Source organism: Orycteropus afer, unplaced genomic scaffold (assembly GCF_000298275.1).
Source record: "Orycteropus afer afer isolate SDZICR_OR568_19922 unplaced genomic scaffold, OryAfe1.0 scaffold00313, whole genome shotgun sequence".
Classification (NCBI taxonomy): domain Eukaryota; kingdom Metazoa; phylum Chordata; class Mammalia; order Tubulidentata; family Orycteropodidae; genus Orycteropus; species Orycteropus afer.
The window spans coordinates 3,322,780-3,347,807 of record NW_006921900.1 but is presented as its reverse complement, the minus strand read 5'-3'; the positions used below and the strand labels follow the sequence as shown (position 1 = coordinate 3,347,807).

The 25,028-nt window shown below is 46.7% G+C and overlaps 1 protein-coding gene across 1 annotated transcript; it reads left to right on the top strand.

Annotated features, from left to right (window-relative positions):
* Positions 1–336: 336 nt before the first annotated feature.
* CHRNB4 (cholinergic receptor nicotinic beta 4 subunit) lies at positions 337–25,028 on the top strand. Its single transcript, XM_007951847.2, has 6 exons — positions 337–388; positions 5,573–5,721; positions 15,706–15,750; positions 15,853–15,962; positions 16,792–17,779; positions 24,888–25,028. The coding sequence occupies exons 1-6, from the start codon at positions 337–339 to the stop codon at positions 25,026–25,028; spliced, it is 1,485 nt and encodes a 494-aa protein (XP_007950038.2).

Sequence of the window (25,028 nt, the reverse complement as noted above, 5' to 3'; positions counted from 1 at the left end):
CGAGACGGCTGGGAAGTACCAAGCGTAGCCGCCAGGCGACTACCCTCAGAGAAAAAGTTAAGGGTCCACAAGGGGAGGGGCCAGCCCCGACACCAGGGAGCCGACCCCGCCCAGAGGTCGTGCCAGCCTGGGACTCTACCCCCGAGTGGGTGGGGTTCACAGATGTTGCCTTCGCGGGGCTAGGCGGGCTCTCCGCGGGGTCCTAGTGCCGGTCACACCCTGCTTTGAGACCTCGAAAGCCCAGACCGACGTTCATTGGTCAGCTTGCTACTCGCCAGAGCCGTGGTGCTCCGACAGCTGAGCTCGCTGCGGCTGCCAACCCAGCTCCCTCTCGCTATGGGTGCGCACGCCCTGGTTCTTTTCTCCCTGATTGCCCTTTATGGGCGCGGTGAGTTCTTTTCGGAGAAGGAGGGAGGGGCGTCTGGGTCGGGCTGAGCGTGGCTGAACTGGCCACAGGTGGAAGGAAGAGAGGGTTACCTGCGCGCGGGGGAGTGACCCGAGGTTGTCCAGGCTGGGTAGAAGCGTGGGTGTAGCTGAACCCTGTAGCCACAGCAGAGGGGACGGGCCAGAGTGGGTGGGTCTGCGAGGTTTGGGGTGGGGGCCGCCTCTCCTCTCTGCGCTCCTGCGCGGCAAGGGCCACGCTCCGGCGAGTGCCTTTAGCCTGGGCAGCTGGGTTAGGTGGCTCTCTGGCTTTGCAGGCAGCTCCACTCACCTCCAGCGCGAAGGGGTTATGCGGACAGGGCCGAGGCATCTTCCTTGCTTGGGAGGCCGCTTTACCTGAAGAGTGAGTGAGATCACAGCGCAGTCCGCAACCCGCCCGCGTAGACATCAGGGAGCAACCTTTCTCCTCAGTCTTAGAGATTTTCTCCAACACCGCTATTGCAGAAGTGTGGAAACTTACCCAGAGGGCAAGGGACTTGCCCAAATCGCCATCTCTGTAATGTCTTACAATTTGGGGGGCAGATCTTCCAGGAAACACACTTTAGGTAGCTGGTGTGCCACTCAGGAACTTTCAGTCTCTGACACCAGAGAGGAAGATCCGTTCAGCCCTTCTCCAGGCAGAGTCCAGGTATGATGAGGACTGCCTTCTCTGGGCCTGTTTCCCCATCTGAGGTCTAGGGATCCTTCCAACTCCTATCTCTTGCCCAAGCTTGTCCTCTGATACCTACTTCACCTTGAGAAGCGGGACTTATCTTCCATGGACAGAGACAAGGAGTGTTGAAGTAGGAGGGGTGGAGGAGGCACACAAGGTTCCTATAGGGATGTGGAGATCTCACCAAAGATGGTGTCCACTCACAAATTTGTGTCCCGGCTCTGCCACCACTTGCTGAATGATCCTGTCTCATTCCTTTCTCCTCTCTGGACCACAGTTTTCCCATCTATTTCATGGGGATGTTATGCTTGGCCTACACACTTAGGAACACATATTTTGTTTGAGCCTGATGCAGTGTTTCTTAGGTGTGGTCCTGGGGCAGCCTGTACCAGAATCACTCAGAACAGATTCCTGGGCACCATCCTAGGCCCACTGGGTCAGAATCTCTGGAAGTAGGCTTGGGTATCTGATTTTATGTAAGCATCTGAGTGATTCTTACACACAGTTGGAGAAGCACTGATAAAATGTGGCAACCTCTTGTAAAAGGTAAAACCTCATCGTTTGTTTTTTGAATCCACAGCTGCCTTTTAGTAAATGCACATCTTGTAATCCTTTCCTCAGTTAAGAACACACACCCCCAAGTGAAAATCACTCTGCCTTTTAGATGCCCATTTACCAAGAAGATTCTGTTGGCCATTACTTTCTGTAGTATGTGTTCCCACAACAGGGAATCTCCATTTTTTCAATATAGATTTTAAGATCCTATTTGCTTTTATAAACTGTACACACTCACACGGTTTAGTGTTTCAGCTATGGCTTCCTCTGGGATTGTAACCTCTTTCTGCTGGGGAGCAGTTTTCCAGAGAAGCCTTTCTTCCCAGGAAAGTGAGGCCCTGGCCAGAGGCTGGTTGGGGCCACTCCTCATCAGAATATTTGGGTCATGACTGACCTCTAGTGGTAGCCTCTTGGTTTAACTGTGTCAGCTCTTGGGCTGGAATGTGACCCCTAGCCACGCCCCAGAAGCCTCCATCTGTTCTGGGCCACCCCTGTCAGCTGGGAGGAAAAGGCTTGTCCCTTGTACCTTGAACCCAGCAGACCTCACAGGCATAAAGCAGCAGGCTGGAAAGCCTCAACATGATGCGCTTGTTCTGGGATATCCCCCCCTCTTCAGGTGGTAGGGCTGTGTTCCAGCCTGTACCAGCTCTAATGTCTCCCCCACCCCCACTCCTTGGCACACATATGGACAAACACAGGCACAGGCATGAACACAAGCCTGGCTCTAGCACATACCAATTATGGCTTCTGTAGAGGCAGTCTCTTTGCAAGGGAAGTATGGAGGACATGAAGGGTCTATACCAGGCCTGTGTCTAAAAGAGGCAGTGCCTCCTAAACCTGGCTCTGCTGCTGACTTACTGGGTATCCTTGAGTAGATATCTTCCCCTCTTTGGTCTTATATTTCTCAGCTAAGAAAAAGAGAGTTGGGTTAAATGGTCTAAGGTTCTGGGACCTTCTAACTCTGGAGCCTGTAGCTGGTATTCAGGATGGGAGAAGTTCCCTCAGAGCCAGATGAATGCCTGAGAGTCAAGGCAGGGCCAAAGATGAGCACATAGGCATCCCAGATGGGCTCAGAGCCAGAATCCCAGCCCAACAGCCTGCAAAGCTGCCCTGGCCTCCCAGTAACCCAGGTGAGCTGGCCTCCTGAGCTATAGAGATGTGGAATCCAGTCTCCCCCAGCACTTCAGGGCTGAGGACAGGAGGTGCATGTTTTGACCCCAGAGGGGCTTCAAACATGCCAGGAGGGTTTGGGCAAGCCACACCCTGCTCTGTGAAATGAGAAGTTGGCACAAATATATACAATAAAGAAGGTCTGTGGAAGGGGCCCAGCTGCAGCCTGGGGCTATAGACTGGCTTCCAGCGTATTTAAGCAGCTGGTCTGTGGCAGGGGGTGTGGGTGGGGACCAGTTAAGTCTCTGTGGACCATAGGTTCAGAGTGTGAGAGGCAGGGCTCAGAATCTAGGCCAACCAACCACAGGACCCCCTCCTATAGCCCAGGGCAGTCTAGGGGAGAGACAGCAGGCAGCAGATGCTGGGAGCATCTTTCACAAGGCACTAAATATTGCATCTGCTCCAGATAGGCAGTGAGTTGGAAAATGCACAGAGCAGGCAGGGTAGTGGCTGCTCCTTTGGTCATGTGTCCAGCCCAGCACCCACCAAAGAGTCCACTGTAGACCTGCTCAATCAGGTCAACCCATGTTCTAGACCCTCTGGTCCCACTCAAAGAGGGTGTGGTGCAGTGAGACTCATAGAAGTAGCCCTTCAGGGGAGAATGAAATCAGAGTTGTAAATCCAATGAGCCAAGCAGCCCCTCTCCAGCATCCTCCACACCCACCTTATTTTTTTAACCTTTTCACCCCTGTCTTCTTGCCTCAATGCTATTTCCTCTGCCCACTCCCATTTCTTTTCCTGCTCTTGGTTCTCTGCTCAGGTGTCTTTGCCCTTCTCTGGGTCTTCCTCTTTCTAAAATGAGCCCCCATCCATACCTGACATATTCTCCTTGAAGACATCAGAATAAACAAGATTGAGCTTCACTTTCACTCCCAGACTTGTGAGGAAGATGAGACAAAGACCCAGATACCACTTGGCAAGGGATTGGGGGTGCAGAGTGGGGTAGATCTGGGGCTATGGGCCCAGGTAGGCTGAAGGCTAGATGTGATGGTTAAAGTTTTGTGTCAACTTGGCTGGGCCATAGTTCTCAGTGGTTTGGCAATTATGATGTAGTCATCTCCATGATGAGATCTGATATAATGTAATCACCTCCATGATGAGAACCGCTATGAGCAGCCAATCAGTTAAGAGGGAGTTTTCTCAAGGGTGTAAACTGCTTCCAATATATATGGACATTCTAGCAAAGCTCTCTGGCTTTTTTATCTTGATCCTACATCTGGATCATCATCATCTGACCTCCGGTTCTTTGGACTTCAGCCAGTAGCCGGCCATATTCCCTGTTGATCTTGGATTTATCAGCCTCTGCAGCCTGTGAGCCCACATCTTGCCATCTGAACTGTCAGTCTTGAGTCTGTCAGCCCCTATAGCTACATGAGTCAGGAGAAGCCACCAGCTTGACATCTGACCCACAGACTTAAGACTTACCAGCCTCTATAACCACGTGAGCTACTTCCTTGAGATAAATACACCTCTCTCTCTTTCTTCATATCTATATATCTGCATCTATCTATTTATATTTCATGATGATGGTGTAAGACTGGGCAGCATATATATGCATATAATAAGACTCACTGGTTTTGATTCTCCAAAGAATCCAGCATAAGACACTGGGTCAGGCTGTTTGAAGGAGGCTGCATTTGAACTTGGGCCTTGAATATGGCTCTGAGCTGAGACAGCTCCTTTAGATTCCAGAGCAGAGGCCAACTGTCAGCTGGACCCCTCCCTCTGGTGTCTCTAAGGCACCTTATGGGGCATTGATGGTTCAGTGGTAGAATTCTTGACTTCCACGTGAGAGACCCCAATTTGATTCCTGGCCAATGCATCTCATACAGCCACCACTTTCTGTCAGTGGAGGCCTGCATGTTGCTATTATGCTAAACAGGTTTCAGCAGAGTTTCTAGACTAAGACAGACTCAGAGCAAAGACCTGGCAATTTAATTCTGAAAATCAGTCAATGGACATCTTATGGATCACAATAGAACATTATCCAAACCATGACCAATCATGGGGATGGTGTAGGACTGGGCAGCTTTTAATCCAATTGTGTATGGAGTTGCCCTGAGTCTGGGGCCAACTTGATGGCAGCTAACAACAACAAGAAGACACCTTATACTCTACAGGTCCAAGTCTGAACTGAGGGTATTATTCTCCTCATCTCCCCACCCACTACTCTTGTTAGTGAAGGCATCACTGTCCATCCAACTCTGCAAATAAAGCCCCTGTTTGGTTAATCTCTACCTCTGCTGCAAGCCCCCTGAGGGAAGCAACCATTTCTGCCTTTTCTTGCTACTGCCCCCTGTATATAACATAGTTCCTGGCACAAGATAAACACTCAGATATTTGATGGCTGGCTGGTAAAGGCAATCCTGGCAGGAGAAAGAGGGTGCTTCAAGACTTAGTCTCTAGCTCTGGTGGGTCTGGAACAAGAAGCGGAGCTGAAGCAAAGTTGAGGGGCCTTCACGCAGCCCCTAGAGCTGGCACTCTGAATTTGAACTTTTGGCCTCCTAAACTGTAAAAGAATAAATTCCTGTTTGTTAAAGGCATCATCTGTGGTATTTCTGTTATAGCAACACTAGATAACAAAAATGATCCCTAAATAGAGGCAGGCCTGCCAGCATCATAACTGCTTCAGTCAGCCCTGAGGGCAACTGTGGTCCTAGCCCGGACCCTCTTAGCCCTTCCCTTTACAGCCATCAGCCAAAGTGAGGGTCATTTAGACAAGGACCCAGAAAGTCTGACTATGCATTTTCCCAGGGGACTGCCGTGTGGCCAACGCCGAGGAGAAGCTCATGGATGACCTTCTGAACAAAACTCGCTATAACAACCTGATCCGTCCAGCCACCAGCAACTCCCAACTTATCTCCATCCACCTACAGCTCTCCCTGGCCCAGCTCATCAGTGTGGTAGGTGCAGGGGCAGCCTGGATTTGAGGCCTACTTAAGAGGAGAGATAGGGTGGGTTTTTAGTACCCCAGCAGAGTCTCAGGGAAAGGAGTGGCCATGCAGTGGTCAGTGTTGGGAGTTGAGTGACTTGGGGGTTTAGTTTTGGCATTGCCCCAGATTCCTGGGAAAGTTCTAAATTGTTCCTTTCATATTTTTCCATATTTAAAAATTAAGGAGTTTGCCTGAACTTTGAGGGCCTTAACTCTCCCTCTAAGTTAAGATTTTTTTTTTATTCTACAAATGCCATCCGTGACCCTACACGTGCTATTCTCTTTGCCTGGATTCACCCTCCTACTTTGTCTGCTCTAGCTTCACAGTTTACAGCCACCTATGAATCCATGAATCCATGATCTCAGTATCAATTAAAATGCTTTGGCTGTAAGTAACAGAATGCTCAATGAAGAGTAGCTAAAGCAATAAAGTCATTTATTATGTCACATAATGAAATAGCAAGTGGATAGTCTCAGGGATGGTTAGTTCAATGACTCAATGATGTCAGTACTCTGTGATTCTTTTGCTTTTACCTCATGTCATAAGACCTCAGCCACAATTCCAAGTATAAAGTTCTCACATGACAATGTCTGTGGCAAGAAATAGCAAATCCCCTTTTTGGTCCCTTTTTAAACATGAGGAAGACTTTTCTAGAGAACCTACCCTCTAGACAACCCCTTGTATCTCATTGGCCTGGGTTGCAGCTCATATGTAAGACTTTGACAGTCATTGGCCAAAGAAATGGTATTGCCATGGTTGACTTAGACTTATCAATACATGGCAAGGGGGCTGGAGAAAGGTCCAGGAATATTCAGTGTCTAGGAGCTCTGGTAGCATAGTGGCTAAAGCACTTGACTGCTAACCAGAAGGCTGGCGGTTCAAACCCACCAGCCACTCCTTGGAAGGAAGGTTGGGCAATCCTACTTCCGTAGTGATACTGCCTCGGAAACCCAAGGAGGGGTCGCTATGAGTCGGGCCGACTCAACGGCACATAACAACAACAATTAAGTTGGGGTTTTGTTAACAAAGATGAAGGAGATGACCATTGGTAGGCATCCAGTGGTCCTGGCACAGACTCTGCCTCAGCTAGGCTTCCAACATAGCCATAGGTGCCCCTCCTTGTCTTTGAAACCTCATCCCATTACCTTCCCCAGCTTGCTCAGTAGATGACCTCACTTGTCCCATACTTGGGAAAAATAGGAACCAAGTTGGAGGAATGGATGAGTGCGGAGGCTCAGGTGCAGGGTCAAAACCAGGGGCAGCTGCTACACTGGTCCAGCCAGGGTGAGTGAGGGTGTGGACAAAGTAGAGTAGTCACTGGGGGTTTGGAATGGAGAGGTAGATTACAGAATTCACAGCCAAGATGGCTGGGTCTTAATGTGTGAATGTGTGGTGGGGTGGGGAACAGGAGGAAGGCTGAAGTGACAGGGAATTCCCCTTCTCTGCTGTCTCTGAGTTGTAAATATTCTAGAGAAACATGGCTCATTGTAAACCTTCCCTGGTGTGGCTCTTCTCACACTCTCACCCACAGGGTTAGAACCCTGCCCCTGAAACTAGCTCTGAGGAGCATTCACTTGAAGAGAGTGCAGGGTGTTGTATCCAGCTGTGAGGAAGGAGATAACCAAGGAGGCTAAATTCTTCCTCCTGGTCAAGTGGCTACCTTCTTCTTCTTTTTAACTTTCTATTGTGATTTGGGTGAAAGTTTACAGAACTAATTCATTTTCCATAGAGCAGTTCATACACATTTTGTTTCATGACATTGACTACAATTCCCCGCAGTGTAACAGCTCTCTTTCCAGTTCCTCCCATAGTTACCTCTTCCCTGTGTTCTTCCTCTTTCCTATGTATTCCTACCCTCGAGCTATCTCCCTACGCAAATAATGCCCTTCTGTTCTCCCACAATTATTCACTCAAAGGAATGCATCTACTTGATGTGAATGGTCATCCCATATGCCTGTCTGTTGTTTGGCTGGAAGCCACAGGAGTGAGTTCAGTTCCAGACATGAGGGATAACTAGGCATCATAGTCTCGGGAGTCTCACAAGGCTCTATCAGACAGTAAACCTGGTCTTTTTTATGATTTTGAGTTTCATTCTGTATTGTTCTCCCACTCTATCCAGGATCTCCTGCACTGATCCCTTTCTGAGTGGTTGACAGCGGTAGCTGGGCACCATCTAGTGCTTCTGGTCTCATGGTCATATAGGCTAATAATCACGTGGTCTGTTAGTCCTTTGGACTAATTGTTTCCATACATCTTTGTTCATTCATTATTCTTTGCTCTAGATGAGGAGAGATCCATTGTTGCATCTAGATGGCCACTTGCAATCTTTTAAGATTGTTGTTGTTGTTGTTATGTGCCATCGAGTCAGACCCAACTCATAGTGACCCCTCCTTGGGTTGCCAAGGCAGTATCATTACGGAAGTAGATTGCCCACCTTCCTTCCGAGGAGTGGCTGGTGGGTTTGAACTGCCAGCCTTCTGGTTAGCAGTCAAGTGCCTTAGACACTATGCTACCAGAGCTCCTTCTTTTAAGATTACTACTGACCAAAATAGGATATGTTGTTGTTGTTGTTGTTGTTATGTGCTGTGGAGTCAGACCCGACTCATAGTGACCCCTCCTTGGGTTTCCGAGGCAGTATCACTACGGAAGTAGATTGCCCCATCTTCCTTCCGAGGAGTGGCTGGTGGGTTTGAACCACCAGCCTTCTGTTAGCAGTCAAGTGCCTTAGGTACTACGCTACCAAAGTAAGATATAGAACAATGTTTTTATGTAGTATGTTATGCCAGTTGAGCTTGATGTCCCTGCAACCATGGTCCCAAGCACACAGGTCGAACTACTCGCTCCCTCAGGGTGCTTGACTGTGGCCTAGAAGTTATCATAACTTTCCCCCTTGTTAGCTCTATTATATATTTGGACATTCTTACAGCATATACAAATACTTACGTAATGTTCTGGTTACCTAGTACTGCTCTGACAAGAATATACCACAAATGGGATGGCCTTAACAAACAGAAGTTTATTCTCTTACAGTTTGGAGGCTTTAAGTCCAAGTTCAAAGTGCCAGGCTCTAGGGGCTGTGTAAAAGCTCCTTGACCTTGGGCTTCAGCTTTGCCTCTTGCTTCCAGCCCACTGAAGCTAGAGGCATCTCTTTACTCAGGCAGCTACTGGCTGCTAAGGCTAACGAGCCCAAGGTCGACAAAAAGGCATAGTCCTGATGTTACCAAACCACATGGAAGGCCATTAATTTAAGTCCATTGTAAGTCCCCAGGTCGGCTGAGCATGGCAGGCTGCTGAACAACGACAAGGCTACATGCAGGGTCCAAGCGTGTCATAGGCTAGAGACCATTCCCAAAGCTGCTGCTTATGTATAGGAGGCAGACTACATTCCCTAAGGCAGCTACTCAGCTGCTTGTGGTAGATCCCAACATGGAGTTGATTGCCAGTCTCATCATGGGGAATAACTACCACCAGCTGCCCAGCCACTCAACCAGGTCCAGCCAAGCTGACACACAAGCATAACCACCACATGTAGAAATATTGTCTACCAACCTTATGTATGATCATGGGTATATTCCCTTTTGCCTAGACTTTCCTGATCATTTAGCTTGTCTACCCATCTACTTACCTGTAAATTAATGTTTGTTATCACGGACAATGCAGTGCTGTATGTGTAAAAGCGTTTCTCTTTGTAGTCCGTGCCTCTTGTGTACCTATCTGTGTCTTTCTCTAGATGGCTACCTTCTTAACGCTGAGCCTCTTCCAATAGCACAATTGGCTCCCACAAACCCAGCCCCTCAAACCCAAAAAGGCTTTGGCCAGACAGGCATATAGGCTGAGCATTCACACTAGGTAGAATGATAAGTCTTGGGAAAACAGAAAGGTAGTATTCGCACAGGGAGATAGCTCAGGGGGCAGGAGTGCATAGGAAAGAAGGATACAGGGAAAAAGTACTACAGGGAGGAAGTGAGAAGAGAGCTGTTACATTGTGAGGACTGCAGTCAATGTCATGAAACAAAGTGTGTATGAACTGCTATATGGAAAATGAATTTGCTCTGTAAACTCTCACCCAAATCACAATAAAAATTTTAAAAAATAAATAAGAAAGCTTTGGCCATATTAATGTTGGTTCCCTCCCCTGAGGCTCCCAGAAACACAGTGCAAGAGTAGGGGCAGAGCAAAGAGCTTTATTTTCTTTGTCCTTCTCCACTCTACAGCCAGACTGGAAGGAATAAGGGCCTCCGGCCAGGCCTCACTCAGGCTGGTGTCTGGATGTTATATACCCAACCAAGGGAAGTTTGCTTAATATAGCTGAGCGCAGCTGCTACCCTGCAGCTGCCACCCTGGTGAGAGTTAATGGGCAAGCAGGTCTGGCCATGCTTCCAGGCTCAGGCTTCTCCTGCCAGATCAGCTGTGTGGGGCTGTGGGGTGACAGGAGCCAATGAAGCAGGAGGGTACACAGCTTCTAGCCCCCATGCCTGTGAGTACCACTGTGGGCTGATATGTTCCAGAAAGCTTATGTATGGAGCACATATTAGGTTGTGGGTGGTTTCCGTTTTCTTCTGTTTTTTGAGGGGGCTTGTTTGTTTTGAGGAAAAGAGGTCTGTGGGCACAACCAGTTTAAAGTTTCTGGGGAGCAGGCAAAGATTTTGTGCTGAGTAAGACAAGCAGGCCTTTAGAAGCAGGTCTTTAAAGGGTCCAGGGCCCTACACAGATGTCCTCAGGCATACTCAGCAGCTGCTGGGGGAGTGAAGGAGAGTGAGGAGTAAGGGAATTTTCTGGGTGATAGAAATGTTCTACATCGTGAAATGGAGGTAGATTACATGGATCACACATTTGTTAAAAGTCATCAAACTGTGCACTTAAGATCTATATATCTGATTGTATGTAAATTATACCTCAATTAATAAAAAGATTTAAAGACAACCGAGAGTTTTTAACTTTCAGTGATGGCAGAGTAACTTGTTGCAGATTAACTTTTTCACAAGAACAGTTTTAAAAGCTGAACAAAAGCGTTTTTTAAAAAAGTTTGTTTGAAGGTATTGAAGAGCTCCCAAGATTTAAGAAGTCAGGATCCTGAAGGGCAAGGACACATAATGAGGTGATCCTGACAGTCTGTTGCCTTTCTCCTCGCTTGATAAGTAAATGGTATAGGGCACTACATCAGATGATGTTCTCTTGTTATCTATAAAGTTTTCATTGGCTTTATTTTCTTTTTGGAAGTAAATGGCCAGGTCCTTCTTCCTAGTCTTATTTAGCTTTGCTGAAACCTATCCACCAGGTGACCCTGATGGTATTTGAAATACTGGTGGCACAGCTTCCAGCATCACAATACCACACAAGATACGACAGTGCAACAAACTAGCAGACAGGTCTCGCTTATTTTGTACATGTTATCAGGAGGGACCAATTCCTGGGGAAAGACCTCATACTTGGTGAAATAGAAGGTCAGTGAAAAAGAGGAACACCCTCAATGAGATGGACTGACACAATGGCTGCAACAGTGGGTCAAGCATACCTACTATTGTGAGGATGCATCAGGACAGGGCAGTGTTTGCTTCTGTTATCCGTAGGGTTGCTATGAGTTGAAGCAACTTGATGGCACCTAGCATAGGGCACAGAGAATAAGAAGCTGAGCACAAGGTGATGGCTAAGAGGCTGAGAAGTCTAACTGAACTTTTGCACTCACACAGAACAGAGATGACAAATGTTGGGAGTTTGGGCCCCACTAAGGAGATGGAGCTTTGCTGGGGACCTTGGAAGGGCCATGCTAGGGGCAAAAATGAATGCAAAGTAGACCAGCTCTGATAAAAACTGAAATATGGAATGCGTGGGGGAATGGACACAGGGAAGAGGTAACTATTGGGAGGAAGTGGGAGGGGAGCTGTTGCATTGGGGTAAATTATAGCCAATCTCATGAGACAACGTGTGTGTGTGTGTGAACTGCTGTATGGAAAGTGAATTTGCTCTGTAAACTTTTAGCCAAATCACAATTTAAAAAAAATACATATATAATAAAAAAATATATATTTTAAAATGGAAAAAAAAACCCAAAATATACTTTGAACCAGTTTAGTCTCTCTCTGGATTAATGTGATCTTCCTACTCTAACTGTATGTCATAAAGCAAAATTAAATACTCTCTGGTTGCCAATAAAATCAAACAAAAATTCACTAAGCATGTTATAAGACAACACAAAGTAAGAAAAGGCCAAGCGAAAAAAGCAGATAATAGAAACGATCCACAGATGATCAAGATAGTGAAGTTACCATGATATGTGGGCTTTAAAGTATTTTTTCTTTAAATGTTACTTATTTTGTCATTGTTCAGAATATACACAGCAAAATATACACCAATTCAACAGTTTTAACATGTAAAATTTAGTGATATTGATTACATTCTTCAGGTTGTACAGCCATTCTCACCCCCCTTTTCTGAGTTATTCCTCCCTTATTAACACAAACACACTGCCCCCTAAGATTCCTATCTAATCTTTCAAGTTGCTTTTATCAATTTGATCCCATATAGATCTTAAAAGAGCAGACTCAAGGCAGACTTTTTTACTAGTTAAGCTAAATTGTTGTTCAGTTTTAAGAAGAATTCAGAGGATATTTTTGGTTTAAGACTTAAAGATCATCTCAGGGCAATAGTTTCAGGTAAAGTAATATTATTTTAAAGTAAGGCGCTCTGGTGGCACTGGTGGTTAAGGAATTGGGGTGTCAACCAAAAGGTAAGTGGTTTGAACCCACCAGCTGCTTCACAGGAGGAAGATGAGGCAATCTACTTCTATAAAGATTTACAGCCCTGGAAACGTGATGGGGGTTGCTATGAATCAGAATCAACTTGATGTCAGTGGGTTTGGTTTTTAGTTTTGATACTGATATGCTCAAGAAAATTATTATGATGGAGAATTTCTCCAGAAAACTGGTAACTGTAAATAAGAATCAAAAGTAAATGTTAGCACTTAAAACAAAAACATTAGTTAAAAACTCATTGGATGGGTTTCATAGCAGATTGGACACAGCAGAAGAGAGGATTAGTAAACTGGAAGAGATGTCAATAGAAAAATCTACAGAAACTGGTGAGAAAAAAAGATGGAAAATACAGAAAGGAAGATAACTTGGGGCAAAATGAAACCTATCATTGGAGTTCCCAGAAAAGAAGACAAAGAATAAGACAGAAGGAGTATTTGAGGTAATACCAAAAACCAGAAACCAAACTCACTGCCATCTTATAGCGACCCCTCCTTTGATTTCTGAGGCAGTATCTTTACAGAAGTAGATTGCCCCATCTTCCTTCTGAGGAGAGTCTGATGGTTTTTAACTGCCAGTCTTCTGATTAGCAGTCAAATGCCTTAGGCACTGTGCCACCAGAGCCTCCTATTTGAAGTGATACTGGCTGAGAATTTTCCAAAAGGCACCAAAGTCATTAAGCTACAGATTCAAGAGGCTCTATGAACTCCATGAGGGATCTATTCAAAGAAAATTGCACCCAGATTCATCATACTTAAACTCCTAAACCAAAGGCAAAGAGGAGATCTTAAAATCAGGTGGAGGGGGGCGGGAAGAAAAAAAAAGATTATCTTCAAAGAATCAACAATTAGACTGACAGTTGAAAATGGAACCCAGAAAATGAAATGACACTTTAAAAGTGCTATGAGAAAAAGCTTGAAAACCTAGGATTCTACAACCAGCAAAATACCCTTCAAAACTGAAGGTAAAATAAGTGTGTTTCCATAGACTCGTGGCCATAACCCTCCCTCCTGAAACAATGTTGTTGTTGTTGTTATGTGCCGTCGAGTCGGCCCCGACTCATAGCAACCCCTCCTTGGGTTTCCGAGGCAGTATCACTACGGAAGTAGGATTGCCCAACCTTCCTTCCGAGGAGTGGCTGGTGGGTTTGAACCGCCAGCCTTCTGGTTAGCAGTCAAGTGCTTTAGCCACTATGCTACCAGAGCTCCTCCTGAAACAATAGACAGACAGAAATGTCAATTTATCAGAGATCTTCCTTGACCTTTCCACATAAAATAACACCTCTGTCTTCCTGTGTCTCTTATCCTGCTTTGTTTTTCTTCATAGCACTTATCACCACCTGACACCACCCACTATGTAGAGTGTGTATTTTCTGCCTCCTCCCACTAAAATGTAATTTCCTTGAAGGCAGAGGGTACCTAGAAGTGTATCTGAGATATGCCAGATACTTGATAAATATTTTCTGAATGCATATATGAATCCTACCACAAGCATCTAAGCCACCATCATCCATCTCTCACCTGGACCACTTAAAACAACAACAACAACTTACTGCCATCAAGTCAATTCCAACTCATAGTAACTTCATTGGGTTTCCAAGGCTATAAATCTTTATGGAAGCAGACTGCCCCATCTTTCCTCCATGGAATGGCTGGTAGGTTTGAACCATCGACTTTTGGTTAATGCCTTAACCACTACACTACCAGAGTTCCTTGGGCCACTACAAGCCTCCCCTGATTGGTGTCTCTACATCCATTCTGCACTGACTCCTCCCCACATCTGTCCCCCTAAAAAAAAAAACTCACGGCCATTGAGTCAGATCTGACTCATAACTCCTCCTCCTTGAGTTTCCAAGGCAGTATCTCTATAGAAGTAGATTGTTCAATCTAACCTCTAAGGAGTGGCTGGTGGGTTTGAACCACCAGCCTTCTGGTTAGCAGTCAAATGTCTTAGGCACTATGCCACCAGAGCTCCCTGTACACCAAAACAAAACAAAAACAAAAACCAACTGCCATTGAGTCAATTCTGACTTATAGTGACCCCCATTGGGTTTCCAAGGTGGTAAATCTTTACGAAAGTAGATTGCCCTGTCTTTCTTACATGGAGTGGCTGGTGAGTTTGAACCATCAACCTTCCGGTTATCAGTCAGATGCCTTAGGCACTGTGCTACCAATGAATTTGCCAAAGTTCCAGCCATTTTCCCCCTTAATCTCATCCTTGCTTGGGTCATTTCTGTGACTTCCCTCAAATACAGAATAAATATCTAACTCCTTCACAGAATTTCCAGGAAGAAGGTATAGCTTGTGCAAAGGAGTGTGTTTGAAAATAGCAAAGAGACGAGCGTAGCTGAAGTAGAATGAGCAAATGGGAGAGTAATGAGACATAAGTTTACAGAGTTCATGATCTACAGGTCATGTAGGGCCCTGCAGCTATAGGCAGGATTTTGACTTTTACTTTGGGTAAGATGAGGAGGCACTGGAGGGTTTGAGCAGAGTGACATAGTTTGAAGAGTTGAGATTTTAGTAGGACTGCCCTGGCTGTTCTATAGAGAATAGACTAAAGGCAGGCCAGGACAGTGCAGGTAGACCAGCTAGGAGGCTACTATGATAGTGCAGGTGACATTTGATGGTGGCAGTGAAGATGGAGAGAAGCAGACAAATTTGAGACACATATAGGAGATACAATCTATAGAACTTACTGATGGATCAGAGATAAAGATGTCAGGGATAATCCCCAGGTTTCTGGCTTGTAGAACCAGGTGGGTGGGGGCTGCCATTCACTGAGATAGGGAGGCTGAAGGAGGACCAGGCTTGGAGAAAAATCAGAGGCATTGTCTCAGATATGCTGTTGTTGTTGTTGTTGTTATGTGTCATCGAGTCGGACCTGACTCATAGTGACCCCTCCTTGGGCTTCTGAGGCGATATCACTACAGAAGTAGATTGCCCAACCTTTCTTCTGAGTAGTGGCTGGTGGGTTTGAACCACCAGCCTTCTGGTTAACAAGGAAGTGCCTTAGGCACTATGCTACCAGAGCTCCTTTGTCTCAGATATACTGGGTGTGTAATACTTTTGACCCATTCAAGAGATGTTTGGTCTGGCAGCGGGTCACTGAGCCTAGTGCTCAGAGCCTTTTGTGTGGTAAAGTGAAGTCCATGAGTGAGGGCTCCTCCTTCCTGGTGAACTGATAGCCCCATTTCCCTCCCCAGAATGAGCGAGAACAGATCATGACCACCAACGTCTGGCTGAAACAGGTAAGTGCCCTGCAGGATGTCCAGCCTAGGAGACGTTTCCTCCAGGACTGCCCCTTGGAGGTGGCTGACCTACAAGTGACAGGGCCTTGCTTGTCTGCTCAGGAATGGACTGATTACCGCCTAACCTGGGACAGCTCCCACTACGAAGGCGTGAATATCCTGAGGATCCCTGCAAAGCGTGTCTGGCTGCCTGACATCGTACTGTATAATAAGTGAGTGCTGGGGGTGGGCCAAGGCCTGGGAAGGACTAGGCCTCATGGTGACCCCATGTTAGCAGCAGGCCCAGCCTCTAGGGATCCTCTAGTCCTGAGTCCAGCCCTTGGCCCCATCTGTGCTTCACCAGACTCCGGCCATTAGGCTGGAAGAAGAATTAGAGATAAACAGAGCCAGTGCCCTTAGTTCCAGATGGCAGCCCAGAGAGGGGAGGTTATTGTCTGACTCATCAGACACAGCTGGGACCAGGACCAACCTCTTGACCCCAGTCCAGTGCTCTTTCTGTCCTCCGTACCATCTCTCTAAGCTTCAGTTGCTTTGTCAGTCTTGGCAGCACTGACTTCCTATATGTAAATATCTTATGTAGATGGAAGAAACTAAAGAGATTCTTCCTGGGTTGGAATGATACCAACAGTAATGTTAAATGATTACGAGTACGTGGTCTTGACATAAACAAACCTGTGTTCAAATCCTAGCTGTACCACTTACTAGTTTCCTAACCTTGGAGAAGTCACATAACTTCTCTGAGCCTTGGTTTTTCTATATGTAAAATGGGGATAATAATAAAACCTACTTCATTGGACTATTATGAGGCTTAAAAGAGCTATTCATGTGAGGCCTTCAGATTGCTTCATGGTAGGGCTCCCCCCACCGCATGCAGCTGCCGAGAAAAACAGGCTCCTTTCAGAAAATGAGGGCAAGAGGGGTTAGAAATGTGATTAATGGGAAATGATCCAGAAGGGCTCTTTGGGGAGTTCTGAGAACATGCACAGCCTTATCCATGAGTTTCATGATGTTCTTTCTCCTCCATGTCCTGCCTGCCCCCAGCGCTGATGGAACCTATGAAGTGTCCCTCTATACCAATGTGGTGGTCCGCTCCAATGGCAGCATCTTTTGGTTGCCCCCTGCCATCTACAAGAGTGCCTGCAAGATTGAAGTGAAGCACTTCCCCTTCGACCAGCAGAACTGCACCCTCAAATTCCGCTCCTGGACCTATGACCACACAGAGATCGACATGGTCCTCAAGTCGCCCACAGCCAGTGTTGATGACTTTACTCCTAGTGGTGAGTGGGACATTGTGGCTCTTCCAGGGCGAAGGACGGTGAACCCACAGGACCCTAGCTATGTGGACGTGACTTACGACTTTATCATCAAGCGCAAGCCACTCTTCTATACCATCAACCTCATCATCCCCTGTGTGCTCATCACCTCACTGGCTATCCTTGTCTTCTACCTGCCCTCTGACTGTGGTGAGAAGATGACACTGTGCATCTCTGTGCTGCTGGCCCTGACTGTCTTTCTGCTGCTCATCTCCAAAATTGTGCCACCCACCTCCTTGGATGTGCCACTCATTGGCAAATACCTCATGTTCACCATGGTACTGGTCACCTTCTCCATTGTCACCAGTGTTTGTGTACTCAATGTGCACCACCGCTCACCCAGCACCCACACCATGGCACCCTGGGTCCAGCGCTGCTTCCTACACAAGCTGCCCACCTTCCTTTTCATGAAGCGCCCAGAAAGCAGCCCTACCAAGGCTCCCCAGCCCAGTCAGTTGTGCTTGACCAAGACCGAGGCCACCACCACTTCCTCTTCCATGGGCTCTACCAGCCCCTCCAACTTCTACAGGAACTCCATGTATTTTGTGAATCCCGCTTCTGCAGCTCCCAAGTCTCCAGCTGGTTCCAACTCGGCAGGTATCCCCAGGGATTTCCGGCTGAGGTCCTCTGGGAGGTTCCAGCAGGATGTTCAGGAGGCCTTGGATGGTGTCAGCTTCATTGCCCAGCACATGAAGAGTGACGATCAAGACCAGAGTGTAAGTCATTAGCCTAGCCCCTGCCCACCTACCTGAGCCCAGATAATATCACCAGTCTCCCACTACCCACAGTTAATTAATGAGACACACACACACACCCCAGTCAGCAACAGCAACTCATGATGCTCCCATGCATGCCAGAGTAGAACTGTGCTCCATAGAGTTTTCAATGGCTGATTTTTTAGAAGTAGATTGCCAGGCCTTTCTTCTGAGGGACCTCTAGGTGGACTCAACCCTCCAACCTTTCTGTTACCAGCCAATGGTGTGAACCATTTGTACCACCCAGGGACTCTCAAATTTCTTGAATAAGGAATCCAAAAGTGTCATGAGTTTTTTTGCAGCTTTGTGTATAGGTGGCAGGGGAGGGGTGCGAAGTAAGTATCAATGATCTTTTTTTGTCTGTTCATTTTAAGTGACCCAAAAAAGCAGACCCTGAAATGAGGACTTAGGTGCAAGTGGTTTATTTAAGAGATGATTCCAGGAAGTACAGTGAGGCAGTGGGGAAAGCCAGACAGGGACAGAAGGAAAGCCAATATTGAGTATCAATGAGCAGGTTACTGCTATAGGCTACTTTGGCTCAGTCCCACTGGGGACCTTCTGAGAAGCCACGTGGAACAAGCCGTAGAATCGTCCCACTGGAGTAAGGCTGGAGTATATACCAGCTCTCATCCCCCATAAACTGAGGGCAGCCGCAAGGATATTAATTCCCAGCACTTCTGGGTGGTGCCAGCTTGTTATGGAGCAAGCCCCCTTGTACTGGAGAAATCCTTCTTGCAGAGAAGCAGAGAGATGCAGGCTCTTGAAGTGCGAGGCTGCCATGGACTGGTGATTGATTGCCCCACCTCTAGGGAATGCATGTGGGCTGGGCAGCCAGGGTATCTGCTCCCATCCTCTTCCAACTTGCAAAGACGACTTACAAGGATTTATAGCTTTTAGAAGTACAGAAACTTCAGTTAAAATTTTATTGCTACCAGTGTAATAAATTAGCAAGTAGAGTTGCTAGAATTACAGATTTTTATAGGACAAAGCAACGAGTGCTAATGTTTGGAGTCTCAAACAACTCCTTTGAACAAATAACACTTCTAAGGACAAGTTCATAAGAACCAAACGCAGAACGTGATCGTAACAAAAATTTTCACACATTTCCATACTAGGCAGAAGAAGCAGCTTCATTCTTGTGAATGTTCTCATTTCAACACCTTATTGGGTCAGATTTTTTGAGCAGGCTTTTATGACACAACATGGTGTCTCCCTCTCTGGAGCTACATGGGGACAAAGAGAATATCTCCTTGCTTTTATCTTTCTGTTCCTTTTCACTAGGCACATTCTCAAGGGAAAGCACTGGGGTTCCTTTAGTTTGTACTGAGAGAAAAGAGCTCCAAAAGGACACTATAAAAAGAAAGAAGAGACTTGCTAACACACGGAATATAGGACGTGAGATATTCTTCTCTATCTTTGCTACTCTGAGTGTGGTCCTCACACCAGCAACATCAGCATTACCTGGGAACTTGCTGCTGTTGCCAGCTTCTGTCAAGTGGATGTTGACTCATAGTGATCTCATATGACAAAGCAGAAGTGCCCCATAGGATTTAGGGCCTAAGGCATTTAACTGTTTATCAGAAGGCTGGTGGTTCAAACCCACCAGCCACTCTTCAGAAGGAAAATTGGGCAATCCACTTCCATAGTGATACTGCCTTGGAAACCCAAGGAGGGGTTGCTTATGAGTCGGATCTGACTCCATGGCAGTGAGTTTGGTTTGGTTTGGAGTCTTTATGGGAAGGAGCTCTGGTGGTGTAGTGGATAAGGCATTTGGCTGCTAACCAAAAGGTCAGCAGTTCAAACCCCCTAGCCACTCCATGGAAGGTAGATGGGGCAATCTATTTCTGTAAAGATTGATAGCCTTGGAAACCCAATGGGGGTGGTTCCGAGTAGGAATCGACTCCTTGGCAGTGAATTTGATTTTGGTTTTGGAGTCTTTACGGGAGCAGATCTCCAGGTCTTTCTCCTGCAGAGCTGGTGAGTGGGTTCAAATCACCAACCTTTCAGATAGCAGCCGAGCGCTTAACTGTCTGTGCCAACAGGGCTCCATGGGAACTTATTAGAGATGCAGAATCTCAGGCCCTCCCCCAGACCTGCAGAATCAGCATCAGCATTTTAACCAGAGCCCCAGGAGATTCACAGGCACATTACAGTTAGAGAAGCTGAGCCCTATGTTACTATCAGATTTCAGTTTCTAAAACATTGATTTGACCATGTTATGTTCTAGTTTAAAACCATTTAGTAGCTCACTATTAACTAATTCATTGGTTCCTCAAATATCAGTGTGTCACTTGGGGCCCTGCTGGTTAAATGAGAACCCCTGGGGAACATTTCAAAATACAGTTTCTGGGGCTGCCCATTCTAGAGGAGCCAGGATTTCTGGGGGAGGTGTTCAGGAGCCTCCATTTTTAACCAGCAGTCCCATGGTTGCATATTGCCTAAGGCATTTAACTGCTAACCAGAAGGCTGGAGGTTCAAATCCATCAGCCATTCCTCGGAAGGAAGGTTGGGCAATCTACTTCTGTAGTGATTCCGCCTCAGAAACCCAAAGAGGGTTTGCTATGAGTCAGGTTTGACTCAGCGGCAGTGAGTTTGGTTTTGGTTTGGTGCCATGGTTCACAGAATCCATGTGTGGTGTAAACGGGTCACACACTCAGCTGCTAACTGAAAGGCGGGAGGTGCAAGTCCACCTAGAGGTGCCTCAGAAGAAAGGTCTGGCAATCTGCTGCTGAGATATCAGCCACTGACAACCTTATGGAGCACAATTCTGCTCTGATACACATGGGGTTGCTATGAGTTGGAATCAACTCCATGGCAACTGGTTCCAATGGTTCACGTGCACCTTACAGATTGAGAAGTACTATTCTTCTGTACCCCTGGCTGAGCCAGCACCCACCCCTGAGCTCACTCTTCTAAAGGCCTCACCACCCCCTTGGCACTCACAGGCCTCCTGATGTTTCTAGCAAGAAGGGACCAACCAGGACCCATTGTTATTATAATTGCCAGCGTTCACTGAACCTGACCATACATTAGGTGCTCTGCTAGGATTTGACATACATTTCTGCTAACTCTCCCAAGGAGCTCTGGTCGCATAGTGCCTAAGGCACTTGACTGCTAACCAAAAGGCTGGCAGTTCAAACCCACCAGCCACTCCTCGGAAGGAAGATGGGGCAATCTACTTCCGTAGTGATATTGCCTTGGAAACCCAAGGAGGGGTCACTATGAGTCGGGGCCGACTCGACAGCACATAACAACAACAACAACAACTCTCCCAAGGAATCCTGATGTCTGAGTGCAAAAACGGCAAGGAGGCCACATCTTCTGACTTTCTCTAACCCTACAAGAGAAAGACAGGATTACCAGCAGTAACCCAAGGCCTATTCCTACAAGGCCAGACATGCTGCCTCCCTCCAGCCCTTTCACCAACCGTTCCTCCCAAAGCACCCACCACCTCTCTCCGGGGTTCAATAATTCGCTGCAGTGGCCACACAGAACTCACAGATTATGGGGTTTATTAGGGAAGCACCACAGGCTACAATTCGAGTTCAGGAAAAATGCTCAGTCTCTCTCCCAGCCCACCGTCCCTCGGCCAACAGTCTCTCACAGTCTCTTTCCCAGCAGTACTGGTCCCTCGGTGTCTCACTCAGCAATGCGTGTCTCTTGTGTCTCTTTCCCAGCAGCACGTGTCTCTTTCCCGAGCGCGTGTCTCTTTCAGCAGCATGTCTTCTTCAACCAGCAGTCAGAGAGAGTTCTGACCCTAGGAAGCCTCCTTTTGAGCCCGTCAGGGTAGTCAAACTAGCCAATCATAGCATCAGAACTCTAAGCACCTGAGAGAGAGTGGGCACTTCCCAGAGCATTGTTTTGTTCCACTCCCAACAGAAATACATGGACAACTGCAGCAATCAGGAGCTCCTCAGTTGCTCATAGAAAATCCCACCTTGGAGTTTACAAAGACTTATGGGTAGAAAAGCCGCACTAAGTAATTTGCTACACCACACTGAGTTATCTAGGGATGTTGTAACAAAAAAAAAATACCTACCACAAGTGTGTGGCTGTAAAAACCAGAAATTTATCCTCAAAGTTTTGGAGGCTCAGAGTTAGAAATCAAGGCATCAGCAAGATTAGGCAGTCTCTTTCTCTCTGGGCTCTAAGGAAAGATCCTTGCCTCTTTTTGCTTCTGTTGCCTAAACATTTCTTTGCATTTCTTTGGTTACTTGTAGATGTATCTTCACTTAATATCTGTCTTCCCCAGTGCACGTTTGTTTTCCCTTTTTATAAGACACCACTCAGAAGGGATTAAAAGGAGCTCTAGTGGTTCAGGGTCTAAGGCATTTGACTGCTAACCAGAAGGCTGGCGGTTCAAACCCACCAGCCACTCCACGGAAGGAAGATGAGACAATCTACTTCAGTAAAGATTTACCTACCACCCTGAAACTCAATGGGAGTTGGTATGAGTTGGAATTGTGCCATGGCTTTTACTCAAATTCTCATTTTACAATGGGGGAAGTAAGGCTCAGAGAGGCTCACTGACTTGCCTAGGGTCACACAGCTGGCACAGGGCAGAACCAAGTTCCATATCCAGGTCTCTCTGATGTTCTTAAACTCTCTTGCCCTCCCTTCCCACTGCCTTGCCCTGTGTTGAGCACATGGTGGACTCATTAGGTGATTGACTTTCTCACGTCTAGTTGGACAAAAGAGGCTTTCTTCCCTCCCAGAACAGGCCCACCCTTCAGCCAGCCCATGCTGTGTTTCTCGTCTTCAGCACTTTCACCCTCCCTGGTGATTAACTGGTCACTATAAATAGCACAAAAATATAAAAAGGGGGAAAAGGCAGCAACAAAGAAAAAAAAAAAAACCCTTTGAAATTAGGACTGTCAAAAAGAAATGTAAGGAAGCTGGGGAGAGTGCCATGAGAGCCTGCTGCGGCTTAGGAACAGGCATCAGGCATGTAGGATGGGGGGTGGAGGCGCTAGCTCAAAACTGGATTATCCTGGAGGGTAAACACACACCATCCACTGGCCCTGAAGAACTGGGTCACTGACATCAGCTTGCCTGTTGCCACCCGCATTCCCAACTCTGGAGCCTCTGTTGAGTCCTTCTGGTCCTACCATGCTTACCAGGAAAGTATGCAGTGTGATCCAGATAGGTGAGGACTTGAAAGTAGACATCAGGGAGGCCAAGACACTGGGTACATAGGTCTCTCAGTGTTTCCCCGAGCACAAAGGGTGGTGGGCATGTCTGGGATGGCACTTGTGGAGGCCAGCCAGGTTTCTGTCAACCTCACACCTGACAATAAGGTCTGAGAAGACCCAGGAGTGAAAGAAACCCAGATGATGGAAAAGGAGGAGGCTGGGTCTTAATTATAGGAAATAGCAGGTGCAAACGGATAACACACTTGGCTATTAACCAAAAGGTTAGAGATTTGACTCCACCAAGAACTGCCTCAGAAAAAGGCTTGGTGATACACTTCTGAAAAATGAGCCACTGAAAACCCTACAGAGCACACAGTTCTGACACACGTGGGGTTGCCATGAGTTGAAGCTGATGTAAGGGCAACTGGTTACTGGTTACTATTATAAGCATACCCCTTTTATTGCGCTTTGCAGATACTGCATTGTTTTGTGGGTTTTTTTTTTTTTTTTTTAACAACTTGAAGGTTTGTGGCAACTCTTTGTTGAACAAGTCTATTGGTGCATTTTTCTAACAACATGTATTGTTAGAAAAAGTGATTTCTGTCTCTGTGTCACATTTTGGTAATTCTACCAATATTTCATACTTTTCATAATGTGACCGAAGAAACAAACTCACTGCCATCAAATCGATTCTGATTCACAGCGACCCCCATTGGGTTTCCGAGGCAGCAAATCTTTATGGAAGTAGATTGTCCAATCTTCCTTCTGCAGAGTGGCTGGTGAGTTTGAACCACTAACCTTTTGGTTAGCAGTCAAATTCCAAGCTCCTTTTTCATAATGCTATTGCATACTTAATAGACTAAACTCAACTAAAAAAAGGGATCTCTGGTGGCGTAATGCCTAAGGCATCTGACTACTAACCAGAAGGCTGGTGGTTCAAACCCACCAGCCACTCCTTGGAGAGAAGGTTGGGCAATTTACTTCCCTAGCGATACTGCCTTGAAAACCCAAGGAGGGGTCGCTATGAGTTGTATCTGACTTGACAGCAGTGAGTTTGACTTTTGAGTATTGCATCTTTAACAGACTAGACCCCCCCAAAAAAAGAAAAGAAACAATCAAACCCACTGCCATCAAGTCACTTCTGGCTCATAGTGACCCCTATTTTGTTTCCAAGGTTTTAAATCTTTACAGAAGTAAAAGAAAGATCATCTTTCTTCTGTGGAGCAGATGGTGGGTTTGAACCACTAACTTTCTGGTTAGCAGTCAAATGCCTTAGGTGCTGTGCCACCAGAGCTCCTTTAATAGACTATAGTATAATTATAACTTTCATATGCACAGGGAAACCAAACAATTTTGACTCACTGTACTGTGATGTTTGCTTTATTATACTGATCTGGAACCAAATCTGCACTATCTCTGAGGTATGCCTCAAATGAAGTGATCAAATTAAGCAATCTGATTTCCAGGTGTCCTACAGGCTCTAGTTGCCCCACCCACTGAGCTATGGGGTACCCAAACCTTCCTTTGGGCAGAACCAGCTCTGGCAGAGGGTTTGGGAGGAAAATGAGAAGGGGCCTTGTGATCCTCAGGCATTATCCCCCTTGTGTATTAGCTTGGGTTTTCAAATCACAATATGCTGCATTAATAACCCCTTCTAGTCTTAACTTTTCTGTACAACCCTAGTACCCAGTGGCTCTGCAATGCTGTAGGAGGCAGGTAGGGGTGATTCATTAAGTCTGAGGACACTGAAAGGCACAGAGTTCCATCTAAGAGACCAGCCTCGAACTCAGACTTGCTACTCTAGCATGTGGTTCCAAGCCTGTGGCCTGTGGGGGGTCACTGACTTGACCGTGAGGGCTTGACTTGGAGTAAGGGAGGGAAAGTAGGGAAGACCTCAGTGCTTAGCACCTGTAACCAGCCCCTTTATCTGCCCACAGGTCATTGAGGACTGGAAGTACGTGGCCATGGTGGTTGACCGGCTGTTCCTGTGGGTGTTTGTGTTTGTGTGTGTGGTGGGCACTGTGGGGCTCTTCCTGCCTCCTCTCTTCCAGACCCATACACCCACTGAGGAGCCTTAG

What these genes read in the sequence shown, in the direction of transcription:
- CHRNB4 (XM_007951847.2), top strand. Translation starts at nt 337, where the DNA reads ATGGGTGCGCACGCCCTGGTTCTTTTCTCCCTGATTGCCCTTTATGGG. An exon ending in TGGCCCAGCTCATCAGTGTG is followed by an intron (nt 5,722 to 15,705) that starts GTAGGTGCAGGG and finishes TTCCCTCCCCAG; the next exon opens with AATGAGCGAGAACAGATCAT. An exon ending in CCAACGTCTGGCTGAAACAG is followed by an intron (nt 15,751 to 15,852) that starts GTAAGTGCCCTG and finishes TTGTCTGCTCAG; the next exon opens with GAATGGACTGATTACCGCCT.